The sequence below is a fragment of the Octopus bimaculoides genome, chromosome 15, assembly GCF_046866305.1.
Source record: "Octopus bimaculoides isolate indiv1 chromosome 15, ASM4686630v1, whole genome shotgun sequence".
NCBI lineage: Eukaryota > Metazoa > Mollusca > Cephalopoda > Octopoda > Octopodidae > Octopus > Octopus bimaculoides.
Window position 1 is genome coordinate 11,360,075 of NC_142942.1, and position 12,949 is coordinate 11,373,023.

A 12,949-nucleotide genomic window follows, 5' to 3' on the forward strand; every position below is an offset into this window, starting at 1 on the left:
TTGCATTTCTCCAACTCAAGCATTCTTTTAACTCAATGATTAGTGTTGTTGTTGTTGTTATTGTTATTATTATTATTATTATTATATGCTTTCTCATCTATGTCGCACACTCGATTAATATTCACTACTATGCTTTTGATGCACACTACAAGTCTGATATTGTGTCCTATGGTCTAAAGAGGTTACAAGCAAATACTAACATCCATTGATTAAACATATAGAAGAACAACCCTATCACTGAATACTGGACTAAGTTCAGCTGAAATATTATTTTCTGCAACGAACTAGATTACAAGGACAAAGAGACATTACAAGTGTCAAGCAAAGCCAAATGTGTACATGTACACACACACACAATCCAATCATGAAAATTACAATAAATTCAGGACAAGCAGAAGAAAATAAAATTAAATCTCTATACTTTTTATAAACATGTTATTTATAGACACAATTTATTCTGAAACCTAAAAAAAAAATAATAAAATAATAAAAAATAATAAAATAAAATCATAAAATCAAGTTAATTCCAAATAAAAAGTTAATACTTTTATCAAAAACTGATATAAATGAAAAGTTAACTATTAATAATTAATATTTTTAATTAAGTTCACTTATAAATAATTTAATTTCTTTTCATTCATTTAATAAAGATATTTATAAGAAAATCAGTATATTTTAGTGACTATAATATTTAATTATTTTATAACAAAGTCAATCTGCTTGAATTAATTAAGACTGCAATGGAAGAAATTAGTAATGAACTAAATAAACTAAAATAAGTTTTAGTAATGAACTAAAATAAAAAACCATATCATTCAAGTTGATTGAATTTCCACCAATTTCTTAAAACCTGGTCATTTGATCTTAATTTTTCTTTTTTCCCAGTTTCAAAACAAGCATGCATAATGTAGCATCAACCAAATGACTTCAACTTGTCATAAATTTCAGAGTCACAACTGTTATTTTGAAACACTGTTCTAATTTTTGTCCCATAAAATGAACCACATGTTTATTGAGCCAATGAAGGAGCTTTTAATGTAGTCACATGCCTAGCTAGAAATAGCAGTAAAATCTTGTTCAAATCAAATAACACCATTTCAAACAAAGAAGAAAAAAAAGACATGTTGGATAATGTAGTGTTAGTTACATCTAAAAGACATGATGGTCAAAGAAGGAATACATTTGATCAAATCCAAGCTCAGACAAGGTTGCCCTGGGGTTTAACAACAACTATGACCAAAGATGTTACAGCTATGATTTTCATTTTTTTTTTTTTTTTTTTTTGTATGTCAATGATGGCACCATCCAGGGTTAGTTACCTCTAAAAAGACATGGTGGTTATGGATGAAATACATGTCAGCTCAGTTAGAGCTCTCAATTTATGGTCTGGCCCTGAGGGATGAATTCTCGATGCACTATACATTTCTGGCGATGATGCTCATGGCAATGATGCTCAGGTCTTCCAGAGATATTCTTCTGCTTTTGAAGCATCCGTGCCACTTGAAATATGGTGTACGACCCATTGCCTTGTCACTGTTAGCTTGCCAAAACATGCTCAATGTCTCTGTAGCAGACTTCCCGAGTTCAATGCAAACTTTCACATTGGCTCTTTGTTCCTGGCCATGACAAAATCACAGACTACAGCACACACACAATCACAAAAACACAAATTTCACAACTTGCAAAGTAAATACAGTGATGTCACTGCACACGCAACCATGTGCTGCCATCTGTTGGTGTGCTACAAAACCAATCCAGGAACTTTTTAATATCACCTTGTACCTCTGATCAAATATGTTACATTTATGCCTTCATGTCTTTTTATATATATCAATGACTACATAGTTCCCTGTGATCTTTTGATAGGGGTGTGATTTGAAGTAAACCTGATTGTATTTCAAGAAGGTTCAGCAACTAACTGTGTAATATCTCCCTCATTAGTAACATGTACAGATAATGATATTGTAACATGAATGGTATAATAACAGAAAGAAGTGTTGTATCTATTTGATAAAATATGTTTTTTGGGGGAGGAAGGGTTTGGTGGATTACTCAGGAGAAAGGGGCTGTGTTTATGACATTCACAGGTCCTCAGATATTGATTTCAAATTTTAGCACAAGACCAGCAATTCAACTGGTACTTACTTTATTGACCCTGAAAGGACGAAAAGTGTAGTCGACCTTGACAGAATCTGAACTCAGAATGTAAAGACAGATGAAATGCTGTTAAGCATTTTGCCTAGCATGCTAACAGTTTTGTCAGTTTGCTGCCTTACAGGCCCTAAAATATTGGTTAATATTAATGTTGATTTCAACCAATCTCTGCTCAGTTTGAACAGTAATAAGTTGACATCTACAGGAAGAACATACACAGTGGGGGAACTCCAAATAACTGATGTTCTGGTGTGAAAGGGATGGACATTATGGTTACTACAGTACTTAGGACAGGGAAGATGTGACATAGTAAAAAACAGGGGAGATGTGACATAGTAAAAAACAGGGGAGAAGAACAGAAGAGAAGAATGTACCACTTGGGTAGAGTTTGGTGAAGGTGATATGCAACAAGATACTTGCAAGGAGTACAGGCTGTTGTAGCAGAGGCAGAAAAAGCAGGAGTTTACTAATGAAAGAAAAAATAAATAAATCCCTTAAATTGATTGAAGTTATGAGATCACAAGTATTTTAGAGAATGGAATAAAATGCATACATAGCAGCATTGTTGTATTCAGGAACAAAGATGGGTCATGAGTGAGGCATTTGATAAAGTGTCTTTTCAAAAAACAGCAGGAGGACACCTAGGAGTCATGACCTAAGTGGGCCTGGCTCTCTTAGAGTGTTGGGTATTAATGGGCTGAATCACCTGCTTGACAGGAATTCTTCTTCCGAAGATTACTCGCCCCATAGTGAATTTCCATTTACTACTCTGCTAAATAAAGATGCATGTTATAAACTCATTATTAATGGTAATCATCATCATCATCATCATTGTCATCGTCATTTAATATCTGCTTTCCTCGCTGGCATGGGATGGACGGTTTGACTGAAAACTGATAAGCCGGGATGTTGTACTAGTCTCCAATCTGATTTGGCAAGGTTTCTACAGCTGGGTGCTGTTCCTAACGCCAATTGAATGATATGACTGGGTACAGCTGTTTCGATGCTGAGGGTTTGGCACAGCTGACTGGGCACTCAACCTATTTTGACAACAGTATATTTTGGTGCTAGAGGCAAACACACATACACATGCATGTGTGTGCAGAAATATAGACATACAAATAGAGAGAAAGAAAGAGAGAGAGAAACATTATACATACATACAAGCATAAATAGATGCTCATACAAATAAAGAGAGAGAGAGAGAGAGTGAGAGAGTAGGAAAAGCATGATAGAAACATCAAAATGTCTGATGTCAAGTAAGTCAGCATCAAATTAGCAACACAAAATAAGTGGCACCAAGATGGCGGTGACAAAATGTCTCATAGCCACATATGTAATCAGAACATGAAATTAGAGTTGATTAATCTGACCCTTCTATCATCATCTACTCCATTCCACACCATTCTTTGACAGGTGCTTAGTGTATCAACCCTGGGGATGATGAAAAAGCTAAGTCAACCTTGGTAAGACTTCTAGTCAGGATCTAAGAGGGACAAAGATAAATGCTGTATAAAATAATCTGCTACTTCACCATTTCTACTCGAGAAGAAGGAAGAAAAGAAGAACTTTATTTCTATCAACCATGCATGGATGAAAGGTGAAGCTGACCTTGGTGAGATTTTGAACTCAAAATGCAATGAGCTATAACAAATACATTTTTTTATGATGCTGTAAGGATTTTGCCAATAATAATAATAATAATAATTTCAAATTCTGGCACAAGGCCAGCAAACTAAAAGGAAGGGTAAAGTCAATTACATCAACCCCAGTGCTCAGCTGGTACTTCTTTTAACCCTTAGCATGTTGTAGGCACATCACGTTGCTGTATGAGTTTTCTCCCTTCTCAACGTGATACAGTGCACCTGCAGTTACAGGGGAGAAAACTCGTATGGTGACATGACGTGCCTAAGCATGCTAAAGGTTAACTGACTATGAAAAGATGAAAGGCAAAATTTACTGCGGCAGTTTCTGAACTCAGAACATAAAGCTAGAAGAAATGTCTGTAAGCATTTTATCCAGCGTACTAATAATTCTGCCAGCTTGGGAGGAGGAGGAGGAGGGGGGGGGGGGCAAGTTGATCACATCAGCCCTAGTATCTTATTTTATTGATCCTGAAAGGATGAAGGGCAAAGTTGATTTCAGCAGGATTTGAGCTCAGAATGTAAATAGCCGGAAGAAGTTCTGCTAAACATTTTGTCCAATGGGCTAATGATTCTGCCAATGATGATGATAAAGATGATGATGATGATTTCTGACAATAATAATTACAATAATAAGTAATAGTGGTTAGTAGTTAATATTTTTTTTATTTAAATGTATTTATTAATGTCATTCGGAACACACTCACCTCAGCCTACATGCAAAATAAAAAGATAAAAAGACACAAAATATTTAAAAAAAAAAAAACACTCCAGTTGTATCTTCTAAGACAACAAAAAAGCAAAAAATCAAAACTTTCATGAAATAATTTGCATACCACTTGCTCTGTTCCATCTGTATCCAGATAAAACACCTACATAAAAGCAACCTTTTGTTATTGAACTGAATATAAACATTTGGATGAAATGTCTGAACAAAGAGGAATGATGGGAAAAACAACATAACTGAATTTTTAGATAGGTACATGTCAGAAATTTGAAGAAAGGGATTGAATTATTAACTCTTTAACATTAAACTGCCCATATCCAGCTCAAATGTTCTAACTATATTATGTTCAGATCACCTAGATCCAATCTCAAACATTTACCCTATAATGTTATTCTGAAAATAAGCAATCACATCATTGAAATCTCAAAGCAATGAGATAATGCAAGATTAATTTTAAATGATGTGAATGAGTATTACCTTTGACAGAGTAATCTGAATGCTGAAGGGTTAAATCAACCCTAGCATCTGACTGGTACTTTATTTTATCAATCCAAAAAGGATGGAAGGCAAAGTTGATCTTAGAGTGATTTGAAATTTAAGATGTAAAATAGTGTAACTTAATACCAAAGGTATTTTGTCTTATGCTCTACCAATTCTGCTGATCCGATGCCCATAATAATCTTTTCTACTATAGGCACAAGGCCTGAAATTTTGGGGGGATGGGGTTAGTTGATGACATCAACCCCAGTGTTTAACTGGTGCTTATTTTACCAACTCTGAAAGAATATAAGGCAAAGTTGACCTCAGCAGAATTTGAACTCAGAATGTAAAAATGGACGAAATGCTGCAAAGCATTTTGTCTAGCATGCTAATGATCCTGCCAACTCAGTCTTCATTGCCTATAATAAAAATAATGGTTTCAAATTTTGATGCAAGGCCAATAATTTCAGGGAAGTGGGTAAGTCGATTTCATTGATCCCACTGCTCAACAGGGTCACTCTTATCGACCCTGAAAGGATAAAAGGCAAAGTTGACCTTGGCAGAATTTGAACTCAGGACGTGAAGATGGATGAAATGCAGCTAAGCATTTTGCCCAGCACAATAATAGTTCTGCCAGCTCACTGCCTATAATAATGATGATAATTAATTTCTTACATAAATACAAGGCTACAAACTATGTGTGGGAGAACAGTTGATTACATCAAACCCAGTACTTCACTAGTACTTTGTTTTATCCACCCTGGAGGGATGAAAGCCAAAGTTGACTTTGATGGAGTTTGAACTAAGAATGTAAAGAACCAGAACAAATACCACAAAGCATTTTGTCCAACCTCTTAACAATTCTGTCAATCCACCAACCCAGAGAAATGTAAGGATTTCAAATTTTGGTACAAAGCCAGAAATTTTGGGGGAAGGGGTAAGTTGATTACATCAACCCCAGCACTCAACTGCTACTTATTTTATTAACCCCTAATGGGATGAAAGATAAAGTTGGCCTCAGCAGAACTTGAACTCAGAACATAAAGAGAGACAAAATGCCACTAAGCATTTTGCCTGACATGCTAATGATTCTGTGAACTTGCCACCACAAGCTCAGGTAAATGAATAATAACATAAATAATTTCGGTTCATTATTTATAATAATAATAATAATAGTTTCAAATTTGGGAACAAGGCCAGTAATTTCAAAGGAGGTGGTAAGTTGATTACATCAACCCCAATACTTATTTTAATGATCCTGAGAGGATGAAAGGCAAAGTCAACCTCAGCGGAATTTGAACTCAGAACGTAAAGCGTTGGAGGAAATGGCACTAAGCATTTTACCCAATATGCTAATTATTCTGTTAGCTCACTGACTTTATATTAATAATAATAATAATCCTTTCTACTGTAGGTGCAAAGCCTGAAATTTTAAGGAAAGGAGCTTGTTGATTATACTGACATCAGTGCTCTCAAGTGGTACTTATTTTATCAACCCTAAAGGGATGACAGGCAAAGTTGATCTCAGCAGAATTCGAATTCTAAACATAAAGCTGGACAAAATGTTGCTAAGTATTCTGTCCAGTATACTAACAATTCTACCAGCCTGACACCTAAATGATAACAACAAGAATTTTTACTAATTCAGGCATAAAGTTGATAATTTGAGAGGAAGGGGCAAGTCAGTTACATCAAGTCCAGTATTTGACTGGTATTTTATATTACTGACCCTGGAGGGATGAAATGGACAGTTATCCCTGGCAGAATTTGAAGTTAGAACATAATGAGTTGGAAGAAATCTCACAAAGCATTTTTGTCTGATGCTCTAAGAATCCTGCCAATAATTACTGGTTCTTTATTTGCCACAAAGATGATGAATGGGAGACATTACAAAGACAGGTTGCAAAAACAGTGGGAGTTTTATGTAGAGTGAAACAAATAAAAAAACGAATAAACACATGCATCAAAAGGAAAAAAATATAAAATATATAATGTGTATCATCATCATCATCATCATCATCGTTTAACGTCCGCTTTCCATGCTAGCATGGGTTGGACGATGTATATATCTCAAAAGTGGAGCACACACTTAGAACAAAGCATGGCACCCCATGAATATTCAGATGTTCATCAGCACTAAAGCCTTCTCCTTGTTAGGAAATTACATATGAAATTTGAGATAGAAATCAGCCAGGCATACTATGCTTGCCACTTTCAACCACTTTTCAGCAATTTTACAGGAGGGTAGCACTTCACTCTCTGCTCTCACTCATCTTTTCAATAGGACATTGGAAAAAGTTGGTAACATGTTTGGTCAGATAGGAAAATGTTTGTCCTTAGTCCCACACAATCTTGTCCACCAACTACACTAATCCCTTTTGTTCTAGCTACCAGACTGCAAAAAGTCTAAAACTCAGCAGACAGCTAGATTTGTACTATTCATAATAACAGGTGTATGGCATAACCCTACAACTTGGTAAAGTCTGGATACTGAACAAGTGGACACAGAGAATTTTATTGCTCTACATCAGTGGTTCTCAAATATTATTTTTTTTTATCTATGGACCCCTTTGATTCCTATTTCACTTTACTGGAACCCCATAGCCATTTGGTATTGAAATAAAATCCTATTGCATTTTTATAATTGAATATCAGGAATTGTATTAAAAAAATTTCGTAATATTTTGTGTTATGTAGAAGCATAATCAATTTTATTGCACATAAATTCTAACAAAATCTTATGCGGACTCCCAAGGGCTATATAGACCTTGGATGAGAACCACTGCTCTACATGCGTCTCAAACAGGCCATAATGAGTGCACTGCCATGTCTATAAAGTTTATTTTGGATTGTTCTGTGCCACACCACCACGACCACCTCCAACAGCCACCGCCACCACCCAATCTGAAAGTGTATTAGAAGAGTTTATTCAGACTGCCCTCATTGATGCCTAGGCTTGTTCATTGGCTGTTGGTGCTTACACACTCCACCAACCTCAACTTCAGACGCTATTGATATGGACATTCCACTGAGTGCTTTACCGATCTGGGTGCCTGATAATAAATAGTCCAGATGTCACAAGCTCAACGTCAGTCTGAGCTTGACATAAAACTAGAGTGCTTACTTATTAAAGTTTTAGTCACTCTTAAAAAATCTGAATGGTCAAGGCTGGGATAGCCCTGATCATATGTCTGCTTGATCAAGGCTGATTTGAGGTTAATTGCCAATAACCATCCTGCAAGGCATTCGTTGAGAAGAGTCTCTATGTGGTAGAAATATCAGCAAAATTTCCTTCAAATCACATCCTAGTCTTAAAATAAAATGGGAGGGTCATGACCAGAATGTCTTTAACCATAGGTCGGCTCAGTCATAACTGACCTGGGCTAAACACCAACACCCATCACCATCACCACCCTCATCACTATGTAGTAATACTTAATTTGAGCTATAAGGAGTTGCCTCATGTAATTTCAGTTTCTTGGCTTTGGCACAATACAGTGCCAATGATAGGAAGGGAACCATCAATCTCCCAGTTGGTCACTCAATACCCAATTGACTCGGTTACCCATACTGCAGAGGTTATTTAATGAATAATGATATAAAAGAAATGGTGAGAATTATAGATTTCTAGACAACAAAGTGATAAAAATCAATGAAAGATCTATACAGGGGGCAATCAACAAACTATAGAGAAGAGTAGCAAAAGAATTGCAATATAGAAGTCTTTTGAAAGATTCATTGAGAATTTTTAAAAAATAACAGAGACAAAGAAAAACATGTGAAAAATTAAAATAAAAAAGAAATTAATTTAAAAGCACACATGCACATACACATACAACACATAAATACGATAAATAGAAAGACTGAATTCAATCATCTGCCAACCATAAATATATAAAGATATCAGATGCATTATCTATAACATGATATGGCAATTTACATAGGACTGGAGGAAGAATATTGGTGGGGAGGAGGTGTTTAGAACTTATAGCACAAAAAAGTTGTTATATATATTCCTGACCATATATGGCATCATGGTATCACTCTAAATATCTATAGTACTGATAAGTGTAAAAGATTGGACTTTGGTATCATTTTCCTCCTGCAGTGATGTATTTTTAAATAGAGCAGAGATGATGATGATGAACAATTGATGGTGGTAGCAGCTGCAGTAGTAGTGGCACCACCAGTGCAACCATCATCACCATCACCTCCACCTGTCATCGTAATCCTCACCACCACTATCACCTCACCCATCATCATCAATACAACCACCACCACCATCGTTTTTCCCATGCTGGTAAGCATTGGCTGGATTTTCTGAGGCAGTGTTCTATGACTGGATGACTCTCCTACCTTCAGCAAGAGAGACCAATGGAGTAACTATCAGACTGACAAAGAAACAAAAAAAAAAAAGCATAAGTACAAGTGTTGATTTGTTCAACTAAAACCATTCAGACTAGTGCTCCAGCATGGCCACTATCTAATGACTGAAACAAGCAAAAGATAAATGTTATTAAACTTTATACATCACAGTTTGTGACATGTTCACTGACAACACAATGTATCTATTAAGAGGCATCATCATCATCATCATCCAGTGTTTTAAATCCAGGTTTTGTCCCCGTTAACGGGGGTGGCCAGATCTACCTCAATGCCATAGCAACTACCCTCACACCATCACTGACTATATATTGCATCAAGTGAATAAAAGATTCTCTGTGTGGTTGTTCAGTGAGGATGCATGACCTAGTCGTTAGGGTGTTGCACTCATGATCACAAGTGTCTTGCTCAAGAACACAACACATAGCCCGGTCCAGGAATCAAACTCACTACCACATGATTGTGAGCCCGATGCTATAATCAGTGAGCCATGTGCCTTCACATAACAAATAAACAAACAATATATACCATAATGACCAGAAGTTGTGAATATACACAGACATTACATGAATATGGAATGCAAACAATGAAAAGAATAGACAGACTACTTAATGAGGCCCACCTCTTGTGGTGTAGTGGCTTGTATACCTAAATGACACTAAGAGATATGCTAGTGATAGCAAGCTCTTGGTAGGGCCTCCATTGCTGAAGGATAGGGGCCAGACTAGTATGGTAAAGGTGAAAATGGGTTTGCATAGGGCCAACACCCTTACCTAAAAGAGGGCAAAGTTAAAGAACCATCGATGATAATTCAAAACCAACAAGACCTGGGAGAGGACATTCACATTTGATGCCCCAAAGTTAAGAACAGTGAAGAAAAGTTGTCAATGGCCTACACTCCATAGCAGGTGAAGGGCTTAAGTCAAGGAAATTACTCAATGAAACACATTTTAATTCCTTTCAGGGAATGTCTACTTAAAATACTCATTGAGGGTACAAGGATGCATGATAAAACATGTGCAATAGATGATCTATTTCTATTTGAACAAAAATAACAAAACAAATAATAAAAGAAAAAAAATGGTTCTAGATTAAAACTATGAAGATGTTAAATCTATATATTATTTCAGATAAATTTCAAAATAACTCCATAAGTTTAATAAAAGAACATTTCTTCATGCCTCAAACCCATAGACTGGTGAGGCTGAAGCTTATTTCCAGATTTTCAAAGCATATAAGCTCAGGACTCTCCACTGAATAGGTTGCCAGTCCATAGCAGTGTTAAGAGCCATTGGTAATCATTTTCAACAAAGTGTACTGGAGCAATGTGATATGAAGTACCTTGCTTAATGATACAATGCACTGCCAAGCCTGAGAATCAAACCAATGATCTAATCATTATGAGCTCAACATCTTAACCACTAGACCAAATAAGGAAATAGAATTTTTTTTTTAATGAACAAACTAAACCAAGATTTAAACACGATCATATTTTCTAAACATCTGTTCATATTTGCAGACAAAACAAATAAGTTACACAAGATAAGCACTGGTACCATCAAGAACCTTGTACACAATGGTATATCAAATTTCTATGAAAAATAATACAAGGGTGACATTTACAGTGAAACCAATGCAGAAACCACAAATAGCTAGATAACCACAAAGCATAAAATTCATGACAAACTTAAATGACACACCAAGAAAATAAAGAAAAAAGAAAAGAAACTTAAGCCAACTGAAAAGCCACTAAAACAATTTCAAAAACTCACCTAAAAGTAGACTCATTAATCCTTCCAAAAGTGATTTTGGTATAGTTAATGAGATATTAGGGTAAATGCTGACATAAACAGCCTACAAATTTTAATCTGTGGAACAACACTGCATCAGTTATTTCATGTTCTATGATGTCAAAAAGAAAAGGAAATGCAGATTTATCCAATATGCTGTCACTGAGTGTTTTTGTTCCATAAACTAAGCTCTTCTAAAATCTGTCCAATTCACCAGAACATACACAAATATTACACAAAGTGACCTGAAGATGATTATGTATTTACAAAATGTCATAGTCTCCCATTGTATATCCAAACACAATCTAACCATCCACTAAAGCATGTACTTATATAAGCATTAACAAGAGGATGAATGTACTGCTTCCCCAATGAAGCCCCCACAAGGCCACTGTGTGCTACAACGAGGCACTAACATGTATTTCTTCAAAAAATAAAAGGAACGAAGAAGTTACCAACAATTACTACTAACTACCCTAAAAATATGAAGAGAAATATTTTATGGTATAACCCACCATATAACATCAATGTTAGGAGCCAGTGTTGTTTACTCTCCCAAATCAGAAGATACATCATGAGCAACCACAAATTTCCTTAGTTGTTGAACAAGAACATAACAATGAGCTCCATGATACATGTCAAGTGATAAGTAGAGCAACAATGCCAAAATATTACAAAGAGCAAAAGGATCAGACATTTAATTACTGTAATATAGACCTTTACAACCTAAAGAACAAATGCATAGTAAAAAGGTACTGTAATGCATAAACAAGCTGTAAAGGACTCACAAACCACTCCTTCAAAATTCAGCTGCTTCAGTAAAATAGCTCATTTTGTCATCAAAGCCATACTACTTTCAACATATATTTGGAAATAATGAAACAGAGATCACCAATATGACATGAACAATATTAGTTAAGGTACAAATGTACCTTATCTGCAATTTGATAACATTAGCCACCTGCAATCTTAAACAAAAGAAGCCAACTAATTTTCACTTGCTGACAAATACCCAAATTCTTTCTCCGAAATTTCAATGAATGATCACATGGTCACTTGAAAATGCACTTCATTTCATTACTCATCATTATTTCTCATCAAATGAATGAAACAGTAATATTCCTGTTTCACTTTCACATGAATAACTATCTATCAGAGTCTATAGTGTTCTAATGTATTGAGTATATATATATATATATATATATATATATATATATATATATATATATATATATATGTATACATATATATATATATATATATGAAGAATAATAATAAATGGAGCAAAACGCATAATACATACATACAAACACACACACATATTTCCCATGTCTGTATCTTTAAATTTATACACACATACACATTCACGTATATATATTTATACATATGGACAATGGCTTTTGAATCTTTACAAATGTCTATAGTGGAGACCAAAAGAGAAGCTCACAATCTACACCATAACAATCCTGGTATAAGCAAACATCAGTGTACAATCTGTGACAAACACTTCTCAACTAGAATAAGTCTTCTTAGACACAGATGAACAAATAAACGAGCAATGCTATTCTGCTTTCTTCCTTCTTTTCTCCTCTCATTTATCTAATTTTTCTTTCAAGTTTAATGGTTGATGCTTAGTCATGCCATTCCATACGTACACATATATATTTTCTGTTGCAAGCTTTGTTTAAGCACAAAAATTAGTGATACCATTTAAAGATGACAACATATTAAACGAATGTTCAGAAATGTTAGATTACTGCAGGCATTCTTTG

General features: G+C 35.2%; 1 protein-coding gene across 15 annotated transcripts in view; it reads right to left on the bottom strand.

The window, feature by feature from the left end:
• Window positions 1-12,949, bottom strand: part of LOC106874663 (anoctamin-4-like) — a 97,617-nt gene that overhangs the window by 46,506 nt on the left and 38,162 nt on the right. For 7 of the 15 annotated variants that reach the window (XM_089363430.1, XM_089363436.1, XM_089363431.1 and 4 more), the window contains one exon: window positions 4,634-4,669. The exons of the other annotated variants lie outside the window; for them this stretch is intronic. In XM_089363430.1, coding sequence (XP_089219556.1) covers window positions 4,634-4,669 — 36 coding nt within the window. The remainder of the gene's footprint in view (window positions 1-4,633; window positions 4,670-12,949) is intronic. 15 annotated transcript variants of the gene reach the window in all.